The sequence below is a fragment of the Trichechus manatus genome, unplaced genomic scaffold, assembly GCF_000243295.1.
Source record: "Trichechus manatus latirostris isolate Lorelei unplaced genomic scaffold, TriManLat1.0 scaffold00164, whole genome shotgun sequence".
Lineage (NCBI taxonomy): Eukaryota > Metazoa > Chordata > Mammalia > Sirenia > Trichechidae > Trichechus > Trichechus manatus.
The window spans coordinates 3712987-3735503 of NW_004444100.1; the positions used below are offsets into that span (position 1 = coordinate 3712987).

At 38.8% G+C, this 22517-nt stretch overlaps 1 protein-coding gene across 4 annotated transcripts in view; it reads right to left on the reverse strand.

The window, feature by feature from the left end:
* The window catches only part of PTPRB (protein tyrosine phosphatase receptor type B), a 147822-nt gene that overhangs the window by 84266 nt on the left and 41039 nt on the right, over positions 1-22517 (reverse strand). For 3 of the 4 annotated variants that reach the window (XM_004386445.3, XM_004386444.3, XM_004386443.3), the window contains exons 1-3: positions 17907-17984; positions 17235-17508; positions 458-736 (exon numbers count right to left, since the gene is read on the reverse strand). In XM_004386445.3, the coding sequence (XP_004386502.1) occupies positions 458-736; positions 17235-17508; positions 17907-17960 (607 nt within the window). In that variant the 5' untranslated portion in view covers positions 17961-17984. Of the gene's footprint in view, positions 1-457; positions 737-17234; positions 17509-17906; positions 17985-22517 lie in introns of those variants that run through there. The other variant, XM_004386442.1, reaches the window with a different exon arrangement.

A 22517-nucleotide genomic window follows, 5' to 3' on the forward strand; every position in this document is an offset into this window, starting at 1 on the left:
CAGTATCAGAGTGTGTTGGTGCAGGAGGTGACTTATTTCTCACCAAGTTAAGGCAGCAAGATCTGTTTCAAATATAAGAATATTTAGAAAGAATCATGAGGGATATTATGAAAATAATATATAAAGGGGGAAAACACTTTTAAAATGTTTTATCGAAGGAACTTAGAAAAGGAGGCAGAAAATCCTGTTGCCTAGGATTTGAGTTAGTAAGGCCATTAGGGAGCATCTACTTCAAACTGGAAAATACTCCAGTCCCAGAGAAGTTCTATGACTTGTTCAAAATCGCCTAGCTAGTTAGCAGCACAGCATGCCTCATTATTTTCAGTCCAGTCTTTCCTCACCCCCTCCTTTTTTTTTTTTTTTTTTGATGAGAGGACATTCCCATTCCTTGAATAAAATATAACTTCAGAAGTAATATAGACTATTCAATACCCAACTGTATGTAAACAGGTCTTACCCGTTGATCCATTGGTATAAACTGTAGAGGAACGTTTATCTCCAGAAGCAGCAGTGATGGCAATATTGTATTTATTACCAGCAGTGAGGTTAAAAAAAGTATATTCAGTCCATGAAGTACTTTCTTGAACTTGGACCCCCTGTATCTTTTGGTTATTATTATCAAATAACTGCACCTCATACCAGGTAACTTTCCCAGAAGAAGGAGTCCACCAAACATTCAAGCTGGTTGAAGTGGTCTTCTCTTTATTGACTTCAAACCTAGCAGGAGGTAAAGGATCTGCAAGACAAATACCAAGAAAGAGAACATGCCTTGAAGATTTTTGCAAATGTATGTTTACCTTGCTGTAAAACAGATTCAGTTTTCTTAAAAACTTCAAGAACAGGTAGTTCCCAACTTACGATGTATTCGAGTTATGTCGAAGCGCAATTACGAGTCTTTTTTTTTTTTTTTGTATATCTTATTGCAAGTAATATGTACTACATACAATGTTAAAATATATCTGTAAGATGCAATTTATAAAGCATCAGAGCAAAAATAAATGAAACAGAGAATAGAAAAACAATAGAAAGAGTCAACAAAACCAAAAGTTGATTCTTTGAAAGGGTCAACAAAATGGACAAACCATTAGTCAAACTGACAAAAGAAAAACAAGAGAGGATGCAAGTAATTCAAATAAGAAACAAAATGGGGAAAATTACAACAGACCCAACTGAAATAAAAAGGATCATAACACAGTACTATGAAAAACTATACACCGACAAATTTGAAAACCTAAAGGAGATGGACAAATTTCTAGAAACACACTACCTACTTGAACTAACACAAACTGAGGTTGAAAATCTGAACAGACTCATAACAAGAGAAAAGATTGAAAAGGCAATAAGACAACTCCCAACAACAAAAAAAAAAGCCCTGGCCCAGATGGCTTCACTGGAGAATTCTACCAAACATTCAGAGAAGAGCTTGCATTACTCAAACTATTTCAGAACATAGAAAAGGAAGAGATACTTCCAAATTCATTCTATGAAGCCAGTATACCTCTGATACCAAAACTGGGCAAAGACACCACAAAAAAAAGACGAATATCTCTCATGAATATAGATGGAAAAATATCAACAAAATTCTAGTCAATAGAATTTAGCATCACATCAAAAAAATAATACACCACGGCCTTGCATACCTGGAATTCATACCAGGTATGCAAGGATGGTTCAACATTAGAAAACCAATCAACGTAATCCACCACATAAATAAAACAAAAGAAAAGAATCACATGATTATCTCAATAGACAGAGAAAAAGCATTCGATAAAGTCCAACACCCATTCCTAATAAAAGCTCTCAATAAAATAGGTATAGAAGAGAAATTCCTCAACATAATAAAGGGCATCTATACAAAACCAACAGCCAATACCATTCTTAATGGAGAGAGGCTGAAAACACTCTCCTTAGAACAGGAACACGACAAGGATGTCCTTTATCACCGCTCCTATTTAACATTGTGCTGGAAGTCCTAGCTAGAGCAATAAGGCAAGAAAAAGAAATAAAGACATCCAAATTAGTAAGAAAGAAGTAAACTATCCCTGTTTGTGGATGATATGATATTATACATAGAGAACCCAAAGGACTGTACTGGAACTAAAAGAAAGATTCAGCAGAGTCGCAGGATACAAGATAAACATACAAAAATCTGTTGGATTCCTATACACTGATAAAGAGAACTATGAAAAGGAAATCATGAAAACAATACCATTTATAATAGCCCCCTCCAAAAGTAAAATACTTAGGAATTAATCTATCCAGGGACATAAAAGCTATACAAAGAAAACTATAAAACTCTACTGCAAGTAACCAAAAGAGACCTACATAAATAGAAAAACATACTATGCTCATGGATAGGTAGACTCAACAGTATGAAAATGTTAATTCTCCCAAAGCAATCTACAAATACAATGTAATCCTGATCCAAATACTAACAACATTCTTTAAAGTGATGGAAAAACTACTCATTAACTTCATATGGAAAGGAAAGAGGCCCCGGATAAATAAAGGACTATTGAAGAAAAAGAATAAAGTAGGAGGACTCCCACTACCTGACCTCAGAACCTACTATACAGCTACGGTAGTCAAAACAGCCTAGTAGTGGTACAAGGACAGACACATTGACCAATGGAACAGAATCAAGAACCCAGATATAAATCCATCCATCTACAGTCACCTGATCTTCAACAAAGGCCCAAAGTTCATTGAACGGGGAAAAGATACTCTATTTAACAAATGGTGCTGGCAAAATTGGATATCCATCTGTGAAAAAATGAACCAAACCTCACACCATACACAAAAACTAATTCAAAATGGATCAAAGACTTAAATATAAAACCAAAAACTATAAAGATCATAGAAGAAAAATAGGGTCAACACTAGAGGCCCTAATACGCAGCATAAACAGGATACAAACCATAACTAACGTCTTAGTTATCTAGTGCTGCTAAAACAGAAATACCACAAGTGGTTGGTTTTAAAGAAGAGAAGTTTATTTCCTCACAGTCAAAGTAAGCTAAAAGTCCAAATTCAGGGCATCAGCTCCAGGGGAAGGCTTTTTCTCTCTGTTGGCCTTCTTCTCTTCAGTGTTGCCCCTGATTAGGAGCGTCTCTGCACAGGGACCCCAGTCCAAAGGATGCACTCTGCTCCCGGCACTGCTTTCTTGATGGTATGAGGTCCCCAATTCTCTGCTTGCTTCCCTTTCCTTTTATCTCTCTCAAGAGATAAAAGGTGGTGCAGGCCACACCCCAGGCCAACCACACAATTCTAGGAATCATGGCCCAGCCAAACTGATACACACATTTTTTGGGGGACATAATTCAAACCATGACAACTAACAATACGCAAACATCAGAAGATAAGCTAGATAACTGGGATCTTCTAAAAATTAGACACTTATGCTCATCAAAAGACTTCACCAAAAGAGTAAAAAGAGAACCTACAGACTGGGAAAAAAGTTTTGGCTATGACAATCCAACAAGGGTCTAATCTCTGAAATCTATAGAAGAATCCAACACCTTTACAACAAAAAGACAAATAATTCAATTAACAAATGGGGAAAGGCTATGAACAGACACTTCACCAAAGAAGACATTCAGGTCCAGATAACAGACACATGAGGAACTGCTTGAGATCACTAGCCATTAGAGAAATTCAAATCAAAACTACCATGAGATACCATCTCATCCAGACATTACTGGCACGAATCAAAAAAACAGAAAATAACAAATATTGGCGAGGCAGTGGGGAGATTGGAACTCTTACGCACTGCTGGTGGGAATGCAGAATGATACAACCATTTTGGAAAACGATATGGTGCTTCCTTAGAAAGCTAGAAATAGAAATACCATATGATCCAGCAATCCCACTCCTAGGAATATAGTCTAGAGAAATAAGAGCCATCACATGGATAGACATATGCAGCATTATTCACGTTCATTGCAACATTATTCACAACAGCACAAAGATGGAAACAACCTAAGTGCCCATCAACAGATGAATGGATAAACAGACTACGTTACGTACACACAATGGAATATTACTCAACAATAAAGAACTACAATGAATCTGCAAAACATCTCACAACATGGATGAATCTGGAGGGCATTATGCTGAGTGAAATAAGTCAATCACAAAAGGACAAATACTGTATGAGACCACTATTATAAAAACTCATGAAAAGGTTTACACACAGAAAGAAACAACCTTTGATGGTTACTAGGGAGGAGGGAGGTGGGGAGGGAAAAATACTAACTAGACAATAGATAAGTGGTGACTTTGATGAAGGGTAAGACAGTACATAATACTGTGGAAGTCAGCACAAACAAACAAAAACGAAACAAAAAATCTCTTAGTTACTAGTCGTATGAACTCTTTTTTCTAATAAAACTTTTTTGTTAAGTTAGCTCTGGCCTCAGAAATCCAAGCAAGGTTATATATTCTTTGGCTTGCATGTTTAGCAAACTTTTCCAACACTGACAAACATGGAAGCTGTTTCTTCATAAATGCTGAAAATCTCAACAGAAAATATAGATATGAAGAAAATATTTAAAATTCGTACTAAGCTTTTCATTTTCTTGGAAGTGTATATTTGGTGGCAAACATACATAATTTGGGGTGGTTTTTAGATATTAGAAAACCACAAAAGTGCCTAAGCTAGGTTTGTTCACCAAAATGGATTCTACCATATAGCTGGGATTCCTATATCCCTAGACTTTTTAAACTTCAGTTCTGGAAATGAAGCAGATGGGATACTTTAGAGCTGCTCGAGGCCCAGAGCAAATGGGAAGTCCTGTGGCCAGCTTGTTCGTTAGTTTCAGCTCTCAAAGCCATGGGTCTAGTTGAGGAGTGTCACTTTCCCTGTGGCGATTCTCCACTGTGGAACGTGAAATGGGATGAACAGCATATCTCTGGGTTTGGAACTAGGTCAATGGCATTTAGTGAGCAGCTACTCTTTTGGGGCAGTGGGGATCATCTGAGAAATAAGGCTGTCCCTACCCTGAGAGCTAGGGGTAGAACAACGGAGAGATATCTACACATGAGAGATTTTCAGAAATCCTACCTGGTACTTAGTCTAGACAGTGGAATCAAGATACTACAAACCAATTTTCAAGGGTCAGGTCAGTCAGGTGATTCAGTGGCATGGCTATAAGTGAACTCAGTTCTTATCTACCTTTTGGTAGATTACATTATACTCACAAGATTACTCCAGGAATTCTAGAACCTTCTAAGAATAGTATAGGTTTTAAGCAGATTGTCATTTGCAATTGACAGATACAAATAGGAACAAGGGAACCTTCTTATATATTCAAAAGGCATATGGACAAACAGCTCCACAAGACTATTTATGGGTCACCTGATGATACCTGGGTGGCACAAATGGTAGGCGCTTGACTACTAGTTGAAAGGTTGGCAGTTCCAACCCACCCAGAAGTGCCTCGGAAGACAGGCCTGCCAGTCTGCTTGTGAAAGGTCACAGCCGTGAAAACTCTATGAAACAGTTCTACTCTGCACACATGAGGTCACCAGGAGTCAGAATCGACTCGACGGCAATTAACATAGACACCACAGGCTTAAAACAATTTATGGTCAATCTAGTGTCTTGTCTGTGTTTTATGTTATTATTTATATGAGTATATCATACTGCCAAAATTAAATAAGTCACATAGCATTTTGTAGTATCAATAATTAATATGAAATCTAACAAGTAAGCCGAGGCAGGAGTAACCTTAAAATAATCCAGAGAGAGCCCAAAGCGTAGGTGAGCCTGGAAGACGAGATTGTTTGGGTTACACCGCAGTACAGCCCTTTGGTTTACCTGAAGAGCGTAGGTTCTTCAGAGAAGAAGAGTCTGATTTCCTGGTCTCCGCTGCTTTGTAGTTCTATCACTTTGGGCTATTTCTTAGCCCTCGTTGTGCTTTAGTTGCATCATTTATGCAATCCTGATAATAATACTATCTTTTTAGTAGAATTGTTATTAAAATTAAATTGAATACTACATATAAAGCACTCAGAACAGTGTCTGGTACAGAGTAAGTGCTCAGAGTTAGCTATTATCATTATTAATCCTCTAATCTGGAGCCCTGGGGGCACAAGCGTTAAGGGCTCAGCTGCTAGCCTAAAGGTTGGTGGTTTGAACCCACCCAGCGGCTCCCCAGGAGAAAGACCTGTCAATCTGCTCCTGTAAAGATTTCAGCATAAACTAGAAAACCCTGTGGAGCAGTTCTCCTCTGTCACATTGGGTCGCTATCAGTTGAAATAGACTCAACAACACCTAACAACAACTATCAGGAGACGATATTGTCACACAAGCAGCAGTGAGGTGTAGCGGTAGGGGGCGTGGACTTTGGAGTCAGACTGAACTACATTCGAATCCCAGCTGCATCATCTGTCAGTCGTGAGTCTCTGGGCAAGTTACTTAACCTATCTAAGCCTCATTTTTCCGATCTGTCTGATGAGTATAAGAGTAATACCTACTTAAGGATGTTTTGAAGATTAATAAGACAGAGGAGACTTTAGCTGACACAGAGTGGGCACTCAGTAATATAAACTTATTTCTGTCTACTTTATCATTAAAAAAAAAAAACTTTCCTCTCAATCACTGACAAAATGGAGGCAAAAATGGAATATGTTTTGGAAGTGAAACTGATAGCCTTAACTGACTTCTTCATAAAAAAAGCCTTGATAAAATCTTATCAGTTTATTCCCATGAACTAACTTTCTAACTGTTAAGATAAAATAAAAAATTTCCAAGATGATTCTCATCTATCTGTTCTTGAGGAAAAGCAGTGATTTTTATTTGGCAATATTATTTAAATTTTTTTATCCTACATAACAGTCTATATAATTAAGGCTATCATAATAAAAGGAAAGAAAAGAATGTAATGGTCCCTTGCAGAAAGATTTCTTGGAGCCTGGTAAGAATAAGACACTTCAAGACCATGAGATTCTAGAAGCCAAGTGTTACGGATTGAATTGTGTCGCCCAAAAATATGTGTTGTAAATTCTAACCTCTATACCTGTGGTGGAGCCCTGGTGGTGTGGTGGTTAAGAGCTCAGTTGCTTACCAAAAGGTCAGCAATTTCAAATCCACCAGCAGCAACTTGGAAACCCTATGGGGCAGTTCTCCTCTGTCTATAGAGTTGTCATGAGTCAGAATGGCATTGATGGCAACAGGGCTTTTTTTTTTTTAATACCTGTGATTATAATCCCATTTGAGAATGGGTTTTCTTTGCTATGTTAATGAGGCAGGATTCGGTAGAGTGTGTCTTAAGTCAATTTCTTTGGAAATTTAAAAGAGATTAAACAAGTAAGTGAAGAGAGATGCCAAGCCACATGAAGATTACCCAGGAACAGAAGCTCAAACAAGACAAGGACTTTCTTCCAGAGCCGACAGAGAGAGAGCTTTCCCCTAGAGCCAGCATCCTGAATTCCGACTTCTAGTCTCCTGTGAGAAAATAAATGTCTCTTTGTAAAGGCACCCACTCATGTTGTTTCTGTTGCTGCAGCACCAGATAACTAAGAACAAAGAGCAAGAAAACTCAAGAACAACCCTGTCAGACCCAACTGAGATGCATCCTTGCTGAAGGATGAGTCTGACAGCTGCTTTCCAGTGATAGTTCAAAAGGGATCACTTCTGTCATCTGCATCTACTACCAAGCCAGATGAAGGTTAAAGAAAATGATCTTATGATCAGTATAATCTAAATATATATAATCTGCAAATATGAGTTATAGAAATTGAATTTTAAGGTTGCGTGCCGAGAGAGTGAAGTTCAGAATGTAGACTTTATCTAATCTCTCTGAGCCAGAAAACAAAACAGTCACTCCTTTGTACATCCGCTAGAACAAAGGAACAATGGACTGGGAAGTGCCTGGGCTTCGAGAACCTGCGCTGGAAACAAACTTAAAACCCCACTTATACTGTGATAATGCCCTTTGCTGGCAGTTGTCCACTATTGCTATGCATGCTGCAGAAGTTAAATAGTTTTCAGAGAATTACTTTTTAACCTAAGCCCAATGAAAACTCTGCTGTATACAAAAAAAAAAAGGTTTTAATATTTTATTAGATACAAATAGATACTTTCATCAGAGCTGCTAATTTTCTATATATGAGGTTTTAATGCTATTTGAAAGTCTAGTCATATACCTGTCGTCTTCTGATTATATGACAGATCATTAGAAAAAGACATTAGATTGATCATAGGTTTTAATAAGCGTGTGGTATCTATAGATGGCCCATAAATTGTCTTGTGAGCTGTTTGTCCATGACATCTTTTGAATATATAAGAAGGGTCCCTTGTTCCTGTTTGTGTTTGTGTCAATCACAAGTGAACACTTTTTAAAAAAATGTTACTTGACATATGTAATTTACACTGACTGTCAGAAATATCAAGGGTACCTATGTGTGCATTTATAGCCTCTCTGGCTTTTTCACCCAACACTCTCATACACATTGTAACCTGTGAAGTATTACAAAATAGGAGAACTGTCAAAAACCACATATCAATATTTTAATTTGATCAATATATCAAAATTTATCATTAGCCATAAGTTTAAAATATCTTTGTACTTCTTGGTTTCAGATAGACCTGGAATATGGCATATCAAATGCAAAGTACTACAGTATTCATCTGATGTATTTGAATGATTCTATGGGTATCAGGGCTCAACAGTTAACCCCTCGGCTGCTAACCGAAAGGTTGGCAGTTTGAACCCCCACTCAGTGGTTTCATGGGGGAAAGACCTGGCGATCTGCTCCCATAAAGACTACACAGCCTAGAAAATCCTGTAGGGCAGTTCTACTCTGTCACATGGAGCCACTATGAGTCGAAATAGACTCAATGGCACCTGATGACAACAACAACATGGGTATCAGGAAGCCCCAGAATTTCATAGGTAGGCTTAATACCAACTAAATTTTTCTGTACTCAAAGGAAAAGACAAAGTTTGGCTAAATTCTTGAATTCTTCTTCTTTTTTTTTTTTTTTTTAAAGTGATCTAGGAAGAGGGAGAAAGTCACCTATATAATGCAAGTATTATTTACTTCCTTAATTTTTTTTTGGTCAAAGCATGACCACTGAAACATCAGTATCTATTGATACAGTGTTTAGAGTTTAAATGATTGGATTTATTTTAGAAATAACTTCAACCTTATAACAAGAGTGCAGCCAATTCGTACCAAAAGCATAATAGCATCACATTGTATTTATGTGGAATCTGACAGTTTACAATAGGCTTTCTCAGTTGAGACAGATGCTCAGAGACATTCAGTGACTTGCTCATCTCAAACAGGTACCAGGTAGTACAAGTGAGCTTCTAACACCTGGTTCTAAATAGTGTGTCCTTTCTGTCACAGCTTGGCTGGCTCAAGGTGGAAAATGATGTCATGAATTGCATATTCAGTGTAACAGCAAAAATCAAGCCAGATGTCTATGGAAAATAATGTGCAAATTGACTGGATTTTCCACTTGGGGGTTTGGATATTGTGGCATAATCATAATGAATAACTATGATAACTAAATAATAATAATAATAATGATAACTAAATCTGTGGTCATGAAAGTTCCATTGATTTTTTTTTATCGTTAATGTTTTCTTTGTCTGTTCCTTTTCCCCTTAATCTTACTGCCTTTACCTGCAGTCCCATTACCTTGTGTCTGCATTACTCCAAGAATTTTCTAGGTATCTCCCTATTTTCTGTCTTTCCTGCATGACTGCCAAATAATCTCTTTGTATATCTCTCGCATCTGCCATCTCTATCCCCCTTGAAGCATCAAGAGCTTTCCATTTCAGGATGAAGCCTAAGACTTTTGTAGGCAATCAGGTCTCCTCAAACTGGATATTACCTTCTCTCCAACCTATAACTTACCACTATCTAACTCCAGTCCAAGAGGTCTACTTTTCTAGCCATTACAGAGCCAACTTCTATATCTTTACAGAAATTGAGATACTATTTTAGTTAAAAGCAAATGACTAGGGGGCTTGACTGGACGCGGCATTTATGTAGCACTTCATATAAAACAGAGTAAACCTCAACTAATCATATAAAATAATCAGAGATTTTCTCCTGGAAATTAGGGTGTGGGGGTGGCAGGGGGATGGTGGTGGCGGCAAAAACCCCAAACCATTCCTTGGTGCGGGTTTTAAAAAACAAGCAGAAAAACGAAATGGAAAATGAATTTATCTCAATTTCCAGTTAATTAAACACAATTACAGTAAGATAACTTTCCTTTACTTTGTTATTGCTGCTGCTTGACTATGGTGAGTTTTCTGGCTGACTTTAAAGATGATGCTCTGTATTATGCTAGTATCTCAGATTGCCATGCCTTAGCTTTAACATCTTTATACACTAGATATAAAATTCAGGCACTGAATTTAATTAGAATAATTAACTGAATAATTTAGGGGGGGTTTCCTAAGTACACAAAGGAAGATCAAGTGCAGAGAACTGGGTTGTTTCACTCCATATAGGTAACCCAACTTGACCTTAAAATTTCTATAATAACTAGACGGCAAATGGTTGAATGTTAAATTGGTTGAATATCTAAATTACTAGATATTTTGGAAATTTTAAAGTTTTATAAACCTCAAAAGGAAAATTAGTTTTGACAATCATTTGCATCATTATTAACAACTGTGTGGGCCATCATGTTAGGTACTGTAGATGCTCAGCTTTCTGAAAGTCTAAAATCTACTCAGTGAGTTAAGACATATATGAAGAGAATAAACAAAAAGATGAATTATCAAGGAGGTAGACTTTGATGTCAGGCTAGACTTCGGTTCAAATCCCAACACTGTCACTTACCAAAGGGTGGCTTTAGGCAAGTTGCCTAGTCTCTCTGACCCTCAGTTTCCTCATCTGTGAAACAGGGCTAACATCATCTACTTTACAGAGTGTAAAGTGTTAAGAGGTAATGGAGGTAAAGTGTTAAGCACAGTCCCAGGCTCACGGTGGGAACTCAGTAAATGGTAGTTAGTATCGGTGTTGCTGTTATTTTTGCTGTAAACAGTAATCCAGGCTGGCATCAATATTAAATATGCAAAACAGAGAATGATATCCAACGGCTGGGGTCTCAGAGATGAGCTTCATGAGGAGGTGAACTTGAGCAAGTTTGGAACGTTAAGTAGTACGTAAAAAATCAGAGCAAAGAAAGAGCATTCCTGAGTGAGAAAGCAGTTTAAGGGAAGGCACTAAAAAGCTCACTTCTAGAGAGTATTAGGAGAACCATGTCACTACTGAGGGTACCCAAACAATTTGCGATGACTTCGACGCCCTCATCCTCATGCTATCCTTGAGTAAAGTGGTTTTACTCTAATTCTTTGATATCAACAGCTGAGGCTTTATCACTTTTATCTAAAGGGCTACATAAATTCAGCGTAAAGAGGTCTCCTGGCCTCCTCTTCCAGCCAGATTGCTGTTCAGAAGCCCCTCTCATGTAAAAATTCATGGGCTATCACTTGATGTGCACTTCCAAACCTGGACATCAAGATATTAAGGAATTAGTGTTAATGTTAGGTGTGATGATGATATTGTAGTTATGAAAATAATCCTTGTCTTTTAGAGATACATACTGAAATATTTATAAATGACATTAGATGATGACTTGAATTTCATCAAGTCATGGTGTTGGGGGAGTGGGTAGGGATATTGATGAAACAAGATTGGATATAAGTTGGTAATTGTTAAAGAAAGGTGATGGATACTTGGTAGTTCATTATACTATTCTTTTATTTATTTTTTTACGTGTTTTAATTTTTCCATAATAAAAAGAAGTATAAAACAAAAACAAAAAAGCCTGGAAATCTATACGTACACCTACCATGTTCATTATAGTTACATATTACATGTTTAGAGAATATATGCACCTTTATTTATATACATTCATGTACATAGCATGGGTATGATTTAACTTTAGGTTAAAAAGGTGTCAGCAGTATCCTTCAGTGCGAAGGGAAGGCAAATCAGTTTTTCTGTGTTCCTTTCTCATTCTCTCCAGACAAATTTGATTCTATTTCTTTCTAGGTAACCTGTAGAATGCCATACCCAACAAGAGAAGTTAGACCAGTGGAGGGGCTTCCTAAGCACACAAAGGAAGAACAAGTGTAGAGAACTGGGTTGGTTCACTCCATATGGATAAGCTTCCTTGACCTTAAAATTTCTGAAATAACTAGACTGCAAATAGTTGAGTACTAAACTCTGAAGCCAATCTCCAAAAGTTCAACACAATTGAAAATAAACACCTGCTAAAGTTTCTTCATACTAAACTACATTTAATCATTACTGCACACTTGTATTGGCTAAGTGTATGTGGATTTTAAAGTATGTTGTTAATATAGTTGGTCCTCTTTAAAAGTTGACTTGAAGAGTAACAACAAAACATCACATGGAAGTTTGGAACGACTAATATCAACTTAAAAATAATATGCTTTCTGCGAGTAGTAGAAGGAATATCGGAGCTGGAGCCAGAAAATCAGGTTCAAGTTCTGGCTCTATCATACATTAGCTGTGTGGGTATGCGTAAATTATTAGTTAATTCTTCTGAAGATGAATCTCCTCATCACCTAAAAGTACTAATAGTAAGCTTACTGCACACTTACTGTGTGACAAAAATTTTATGTTAGCTAATTAAAACATCATAAGAACCCTAGGAAGTATGCATTATTATTACCATTCCCATTTTATAGATTACAAAACAGGCCTCCAAAAAAACGAAACCCATTGCCATTGAGTCAATTCCAACTCATAGTGACCCTACAGGACGGAGCAGAACTGTCTCATAGGCTTTCCAAGGCTGTAATCTTTACTGAAGCAGACTGCCACATCTTTCTCCAATGCAGCAGCAGGTGGATTCAAACTGCTGACCTTTGGATTAACAGCCTAGCCCTTAACCACCGCACCACCAGGGCTCCTTGGAAACAGGTCTATCAAAACCAAACCTGTTGCTGTTGAGTTGATTCCGACTCATAGTGAGGCTACAGGACAGAGTAGAACTGCCCTCATAGTGTCTCCAAGGAGCGGCTGGTGGATTCAAACTGCTGACCTTTTGGTTAACAGGCAAGCTCTTAACTACCGCACCACCAGGGCTCCGAGAGAGGTGAAATAACTAGCTCAAGGCAACAAAGCCAGTAAGATGTGGAGGCAGTTTGCCTTCAGAACTCAACTCTTAACCACTATACAACCTGTCCTTTCACAATACCCTCTCCACAGGGTTCTCATGAAGATAAAATAAAAAAATACATGGAGATTTCTTTTTTGCCTTTTGTTCCAAGCTGCTTAATTAGTAGCTGAAACTGACAAGAGAGCAAATGCCACTAGGAAATTATTCCTATAGGTAGTTATCTACTTCTAGACTACTTTGCTGGGCTCCATAACTTACCCAAAACCTAAGGAGAATAGACTATATTTTTAGTATCTACACAATCTCCCACTATTTCTTACCAAATAAAGTAAGTTAAAGTGTTTTGTATGTTATAAAAGCACAAAACAAATATTAGAGTATTATCCTCTTCTGGGAAAGACGGTAACTATTCACAGGCATTAAAAATTCCACCATACATAAACAGGAATGGTACCAAATCTTAATGTCAACAAATAAGAGAAAAAACTATGCCCATAACTCTTGAATGTCGGTGTGCATTGATTCACTTTGATATGTGTTTAAAATATGGATTCTCCAGTCCGCATTCCTTCTAAGTTCTAATTCATGTGGAGTAGAAACCAAGAGTCTGCTTTTAAAACAAGCTCTGTCTCTTTGCCTTCTGTTCTAGGCTGCTTAACTAGTAGCTGAAATTGACTAACAAAAGGGCAAATGCCACTAGCATATTCTTCAGAACAGTCTTTACCTCCAGACTACTTCCTGGACTCCATAACTTACCCATAACCCAAGGAGAATAGGCCATATTTTTAGTACATATACGTTCTCCCACTGAAATACTCATTTTATTCATTCATGCCTGTTTATCTGCCTGTCTATCTAGCTATCCATCCATTCATTGATTTATCCATCTATCCATCCATTCAACCAATATTTATTGAAAACTTACCATGTGCTAGATATCACTTCCAGTACTGAAAACCTACTTCTTATTGCTAGGCAAAAAAGTGGCCCCCAAAGTTCTAAAGGAAAATTCTAAAGCAGAAGTCACAAATTCAAATGTCTTTAGGATACATTAGGGTAAGAAAATAAATGAACTGGCCCGGGGGAGATCAGTGAATTGGTGTCTAAAGAAGAAGCCACAACACAGCTCCAGAGAGTTCCAGGCATACAGGCCCAGTTTTTCCAAATCTCTGATATTTCAAGAGAATCCACACATCTAGGTTTTTACATGAGATTTCTATTTTTAATGCAGGTGAATAATTTCAATTTTTCACAAACATTACATGAGCCAAACAAAATATATCCATTATTTACACACCTATACATCCCCATAGGCTACCATTTTGCAAACTCTGCTCTAGACTCTGAGGACATAGTCTTACAGAAGTGTGAGTTCTTCAATATCTCGTATTTTCATTATACGATTTCTGGTAAATTCACAACTAAGTAATTGGCTTTCAAAGAATATTCTTGTTGCATTGACCATTTAATGACCAAATAAACCATATAACTGCCAGATGTCTTCTCTTCTAAGGTTAGAAAGCCAAGCATCATGAGGACAGGCAAGGTTCTTATTCAGGAAAGAAGTGGTAAAGCTCTGTTGCTACCTTCATCTCTCACCCTCCACAAGACTGCAAGGGCAAGAGCCATATCTTGTTCATGATCTTTATAAGCTCACCAATCACTGCCTGGCATATTTCCCCACAGAATCCATGCTTGATAAATGTTCACTGAATTGAATTTGAATCACATATGTTTTTTGATTTTGATTTTAAACCTGGTGTGAAAACTATTCCCATTTAATTAAATTTTTTTTTTTTTTGTCTTTAAGGTCATGTCTATATTACACCAAAATAACTAGCTATTTTAGTCTATTTATTAGAAAATAAAAAGCAGACAAACCAGACTTGGAATTATACAAAGATAATCATGCCTAGCTCTTATTCTATTTTATTCTAGACCAATAAGACAGGCAAAATGGAATCAGGAAAGCACAACACATTTGAATGTTTTTTTTAATTTGAAGTTTTGTCCCATACTTAATATTATATGACTAGTTGACCTTGCTTTAATAACAAAATATGATTTATAGAGCTCATTTCTTTATCATAGCAATCAATATGTAGGAATACTAGTACTTTTTTCTAACTAAATGAAAACTTCACATATGTCCTTAAAACATAGAAAGCACTACTGATAAAAAATAACTACCTACCATCACCCTGCAAAATCCTCCCTGAAACAATTTTTAAAATATCCTAAGACATGAATATTTTTATTTTTAAAAATATAGAGAATCCTAGGGAGGATTATAGCATCAGACAAATAAGTGTGAGAAAATAATCACTATACAAACATCACTGGCAATTTTCATTCTTCACATTTATCATGAAGCTCATAAAATTCATGGTGAAAAGTATGTGTAAAAAGTACCTCCTTAAGAAAACTATGAGAACACTGAATGCTAACACATGGTGGATGCTGACGAAGTCTTGTTTTACTCAATATAATCAATAAAATGCAAATATTTCTTACATTACACAAGTTACTTTGGACTTGAAACACCTACACGCATAATTTAACTCAAAACCCATTCTAACTAGTAACACCCATAATGATTCTTCCCTTTAAATCATTTCCCAAAAAGTAAATCCTCTTGGTTAAACGAATGCATTCTGGCTTCTTAAGATCTTTATCTTTTCTCCCACAGGCTTCTGAAGGCTCATCTATTTTTGCAAATTACTCTGTTCCATTCAACACACACATTAGTTGGTCAAATGTAATTAGCACATCTGGAAGTTTTATGTTAAAAATGTCATGGTTTAAGCAAAATGGGTGTTCACAGAAGTGTCTTCAAATAACCGACAACTTTATGACTAAAACCAAAGCTGCTTAAACTTCTGTAAAATGTTCTAATTATGTGGTTGATTTCAGTCTCTCTTGATTCCATATAAAAACACAACCAGATTCTTAACAAGTGGTTTCTTTTTCAATTTAAGCTCTTACAAATCTCAGAAATTATCAAAAAGCTCCATCTGAAGTAAGACAAGTAATGTAATAAGACATTCTGAAATTCTTTTCTTTGAAAAACTAAGAGAATTAACATTTGGTTGTAGTATGATTACATGAGCCCAGTTAAATTTCCTGACTCTGCTGTAACTGCCCAGTGAACTGAAAGTTCTCACACCTCTTTAAAGAACTGTAGCTGAAGACATGATCTTTGTATAAGTTGAAACGGGAGAGACTAGTAAGGACAACTCATTTCTAAATTTAACTTGCAGAATTTTCACTGAAATTTGAATTTCTAGATTCAAGTAAGGCTTCACTATTGCAGCAAATGATGATAATTTTAAAAGAAAGACTAATGAAATCATAAAACATCAAAGTCGTTACAGAGTTTAGAGTGCAGCTGAGGGGGGCTGTGAGGATTAAAAATGAGCTAAGTGTTTGGCACTTGGTAGGGACTTGGACCTGAATAACCAAGTCTAACACTTGTTTTGCAGATAAGAAAACCAAGGCCACAAACACAAATTCTTACCAAAGAGTGTAAGGAAAATGATTGACTTGGAGGTGTAGAGAAATCAACGGATGTTCTCTGATATTAAGCTGCTTTAGTCACTCAATTGATACAAAATCATTTTCGCACCCTCATTTCAAGGAACTTTTCTAACTCCCCGCTATGAATGGCTCTATTTTACTCCTGAGGATTTTATGTACCAGTTTCAACAATAAAACAAAGTAGAGGAAATGTATAGCCCTAATCCTCACACTTGCATTATTTATTCCAGAAACATTTCCTTAAAGTTACTGTAGGGTTTGGCAATTTAGGGGGATGGAAGCTCAAACCACATCTCTTTCACATATTCCCTCCACATCCCACAGTATCTCTCCTTTGCTGCACTCTCTCTTCAAGTGGCTAGTCTTCTATTTTCAGCACTAAGGCCGTTTCTGAAAGTGAACCAAGTCACTTCTGGCCAGATCTAAGCAAAATAGAAATCTTTGTCAATATTTGACTTCACAGGTATTTTTACCTTTATTTTTTGTATGTCTGGAACTCAAATGAAACACCAGCTTGAAAAGGCAGGGCCCAGCCCCGAGTGGCCTGGCCGTCCAGACTGCACCTGCCACCCTTTACCTGTTTGCAAGACCACAGTTCTCGCTTCTCCATCCAGAGACACAATCCTGAGGTTATAGATGGTTCCAGCTTGTAAATCCTTGGAATTCCATTCATAGGTGGTGTTGTCTATCTGCACGGGGTAGCACCGCACAGTGTCCGAGGTGTCATTGTTATAGATGAGGCTAAAGTTACAGGGTGACCCCAAAGTTCTCCACTGGAGAAACACGGACCGGCCGGAGACCCTGGACTCCGTCAGGGTGAAGTTGCATCTCACTGGCTCCCCCAGTCCAGTCTGCAAAGGAACCAGAGACAGCAGCTGAAGCCCGCAGTCCGGTCTGCTCGGGGATGTGTCCATCGCAAGCTTCGCAAGCTGGCCCCCAGACTCAGGCCATCCCTTTACCCTCCAGCCGGAGAAAAGGCTGGTGCCCGCGGGGGAGGCAGGTGGCAACTTTCTCTCCAGCTGCTTTCCCTCGGGAGCAGCTGGAGGGAGATGGTGGCTTTTTGGCTTTGACAGCAGGATGAGGTGTCAGTCTGGCTGGGGCGCAGAGGAAGATTGTTCCCAAGGGAGAGGAGGAAATTTTACCACCTCACTCACCAAAACGCAACCCAGGAGACAGGAAAGTGGAGTGGGAATTTGGTTCTTGGCGGGAAGGTGACGCATCAGCCCCCGACCCCTTCTCGGGCACTCACCTGCAGCAGGCTCAGTGCAATCCACAAGGCCAACTCCGCTCCATGGCTCAGCATTGCGCTCAGTGGTTAACACCCAGATTAAACAGAAGGGGTTCCAACGCGGGGCAGCCCTGAGGGCCAGTGTAGGGGAATGGGCACGAGGCTCGCGGGCGTGGAGGGCGCAGCCGGGTGCGGGATACAGGGCCACTTGTTGCACGCGCTCAGCGCGCCCCGCGGGCGCAGCCCGCTTCCCTAGGGGTTGGCGACGCGCGGGGGCCGCCGCGGCCGCGGCTGCCGCTGCTGCCGCTGCTGCTGCCGTCCCGGGCGGGCTGAGGACGCGAGAGACGGCTGAGGCAGGCAGCGCACCGCCCTTCCCACGCTGCCATTCTGACCCGCGCTGCCTCGCCCCGAGCTCTGTCCACGGACTTCCGCAATCAAAAGGCAATTTCCTCGTCTCCCGGCAAAGGAACAATGCACTGGGGAGGGAGGGAGCCCTGAGGAGCCAACGCCTGAGGCTGCCAAGGGGGCCCGAGGCGGGCCTAGCTGTCCCCGCTACCCTGAGCCGCAGCCTCTCCGGGCAAGGGTCCCGGCCCGGCCCGAGGCGATCTGCCTCCTCTGCCTCCTCCTGGACTTTCACTTTTTCCCACTCTGTGGTCCTCGACCCAGTCCTCTTAGCCACAATTAGTACTAGCTCCCTCTCACTTTCCAGGCCCCCACCCTCGCCCCCTTCCTCCCTCCACACCCAGCGCCTCCCCCTCCCTGTCTTCCTTCCTACCTTCCTCATCTGCTTTCTCCAGGGCCTCTTTTCCCAGGATTAAACTTGACCACAGCAGATTTCCCTAGGTCGCTACAGTCTTTCCTGAAACCTTTTATTAGAGTGCTTTTGCTCTTCATACCTCAAAGCATTTATTTGTCTCAACGGGCATCCCCCTAACACCAGCAACAGAAAAAGACCCCGGAGTGATCCCATACTTTGTCAACTTGACTTCCACTCTTTTCTTCCATTCACTAGGTCTGTGTCTTCCTCAAATGGTGCTAACTAACAACGAATATAATTACCACCAATTGTTCACCCATAAGCAAAGCAGCTTCATCACTGACCATCCAGTAGTTAAAGCCATTCCATTCATAATTGTCCAACCAATAAAATAAAACAAAACAATATAAGCTCTCATTTGTGGAAAATACTATTGAGAAGGCTCAAAAAACAGAGCCCATTGCCCATTCCAACTCATAGCAACCCTATACAACAGAGTAGAACTGCCCCATTGGGTTTTGAAAAAGTAGCTGGTGGATTCTAACTTCCAGCCTTGTGACTAGCAGCCAAGCTCTTAACTGCTGCTTCACCAGTGCTCCTTCCCACAAACTTAAAAAGAAATTGCACTTACTCAGTCTCCAGCACTAACTTTATGCTTTTTAGTAACTTTCTCAGTACCTGAACAATTATATACCTGAAAATGGACTTCAGAATAGTTCCCAATAACTGAAGAGCAAAACATTTTCTATTGCTTTTCTTTGAGTGTCATCCTTAACGACTGTCAAAAGAGGGAAGATGAATATCATTTCACATTTTAATTTCCAAAACAAAATACTCTAGAGCTAAATCAATAGAAAGGATGACATGTTCCCTTCTTTTTCAAATAGGTTGTGCACAGAGCTGTATTATTGGCACTATACCAGGATATCTACTTTGAGGAAGAACAGAAAAAAAAAAAGTGAAAATTCTTTTGATTCTTTCAGAAAATATGGGGTTTAAAAAAATTTATTAATGAGAAAATGAAGTGTCTACCCCTTCAAAGAGTCTATAATCTTTGCCAGACCAGAAATCTCAAATCCCTTTTAAGTTAGCAAACACTCAAAGAAGGTCAAACCTAAAACATTGGAATTTTCTAGAAAAACAGAATCCTTCCTACTTCTCTGCTCAGGTCACTTGTTTTACTAAGGAGATTTTCCTCTATATATTTTGCCCCTCCAATCCCCACCAAGTTCAATGGGTTTGCACAGCTTTGTATACATTTCAGCAACATTAGAAATGGTCTCCTCCTCCCCTCCTTTACATACCGCAGGGCTTATTACAGGCTCTTGTTGCCTTCAACATTTACAGAAATCTTTTTTCAACCCTACTACTTCTCAAACATTACTTTTTTCTTTTCTTGCCATATTCTTGCCAATGTGGTTTCCTCATCTGTAAAACTGGAATAATATCTGCTCTAAATACAGAGCTGTAAGATTACATATGTTAAAACACCTTTGCAAACTTTACCATGCTGTGCTAACCAGTGTTACTTTGCCTAATAATACACAGGTACCTCCGAATCTCAGGTTTTGTTTTCCTGAATTTGTTGCTCTCTTTTAAATTTGTTCGTCACATAGATGGATCACTTACCTAACTTCTGCTGCTTAGCCATCTGTGTCCATCCTTCTTTTTGCCGTTTCCATTGGGGTTTTAAAATTTCCTCACAGATTGCCCTTCAGATTTGAAATCTTTCCACCCAAATATATGAACACCCTTCTGTCCTTTGCAAAGAAATCTTCAATAAATCCTATCTCCTCCAAGCTTTCCCAAACATCTTTTTATTTTTTTTAAATACCGCATGCCACCCACCAACATACTGTACCCTATAAATGAATACTTTAAGAATTAGATTTCATTTCCAAAATACTGTCTAACAAACCCTCCTTATAATGTGGGTAAATGCACCAAAAAGGTAAAATTCGAAGAGGACCAATCAAACTGGACAATAACAAAATATCCTTACAACAACACAGTTTTGATACTTCCCAATTCTGTGTTATTAATGGTGAGCCACTAATAATGCCCTTGGAAGTAGGAATTAGAAAACAAAATGATTTCTTTAAATGTGATGATTTGATTTTTGCTCTGTCAAAGAGGGACACATATATTTAGAATAATGTGTTTTTATTTTAATATCCTCAACATATATGAAGAATCATATCAACACATGAAGGAAAGGACCAGAAGTAGTAGGCTTTACCAAAGTATATAACTGCCAATTCTTAATTTGGAGAATCTTCAGGTTCACAGCATTGCACTCACATAATTAGGACCTCCTAATTAACAACAACAACTAGCAAAGAGCCCATAAGGAGCCCTGGTGGCTCAGTGGTTAGGTGCTCTGTTGCTAATCAACAGGTAGGCGGTTCAACCCCACCAGCTGCCCTGTGGGAGAAATGTGTGGGAGGAAGATGCGGCAGTCTCCTTCTGTCAAGATTACAGCCTTGGAAAGCCTTTGGGACAGTCCTACTCTGTCCTACAGGGTCACTATGAGTCAGAATCAACTTGACGGCAATGGGATTGGTTTTTTGGTTCGAAGAACCCATAAAAATAGGGTTGCTATGAGTGGGAATCCACTCGATGGCAGCGAGTTTGGTTTGTTTTTTTATGAAATGAGGAAGGAAAATTTAAACTTGGGCTTTTACTGATTACATTTTTCCTTTTAAAAGCACAGACATTAATATGAGTAATCACAGAGAACTGTAATAATTTCAAGGAAGTGTGGGACTGGACAAAGCTGCCAGATACCATCTTTTCTACTAAGAGTTATTTGAAACTACTGTACAAAACATAAATAAATTAATTCTTTTTTTCTTTGTTCTCATCTTTGTTTGGAATTCCTCAACCTCTTTTGAACCTATTTATCCTGCATAATGACACTGCAATTGTTTTAGAAGTTGCTGCATTCCAGGAATTAGAGATCAGCCACTCTGTAATGTTTCAAGGGACAACCTTTTCTCTTTTCCACTGCAAAACCTTTCCCAGACTACATGGGAAGGGTGGGGCTGCTTTTGATTAGACATGAGTCAAGTCTAAAGACAAGTAGCTATCTTTAAAAAATATAGTAATTAATTAATAAATATGTAACATCATTATTAATTATTCATGGCTAAAAGCATGAATCTGTTTATTTTATGAACATGATGCCGAATGATACAACAGGTCATCAGGGGTTTAGGGCAGCACTTTGAGAGCTGCTACTTTAGATCAGGATTTGAGCTGAATTGGGGACAGCTTGGTGGGGTGTTGGGTGGATGAGAGGAGGGCAAGTGAGTTGGTAAAGTTGATTGGTTAATCCAAATTCCTCACCCATGACCTAAAAGGCCCTCCATGATCTGTCTCTGCCTCTCTCTCAATTGCCTCCCATGTTCCAGTTGCCTGGATCTGACAATACATTCATTCATTCGTTTATTCTTTGAGCACTTACTGTGTGCCGTGCTAGGTTTTTGTTTTTTACTATTAATTTTTTTATTTTTTCCTATACAAAAATTTATACATACGTTGTTATGTGACCCTAACTGCTCTCCCCATACTGTGACGGCACACTCCTCCTTTCCATTCCTAATTTTCCGTGTCCATTCAACCAGCTCCTAACCCTCTCTGCCTTCCCATCCATCTCACCTCTGGACAGAAGCTGCCCGTTTAGTCTCATGTATCTACTTGACCTAAGAGGCACACTCCTCACAAGTATCACTTTATGTCCCACAGTCCAGTCCAATCACTGTCTGAAGAGTTGGCCTTGGAAATTGTTTTAGTTCTGGGCTGATAGAGAATCCAGGGGCCACGCTTTCTGGGGTTCCTCCAGTCTCAGTCAGACCATTAAGTCTGGTCTTCTT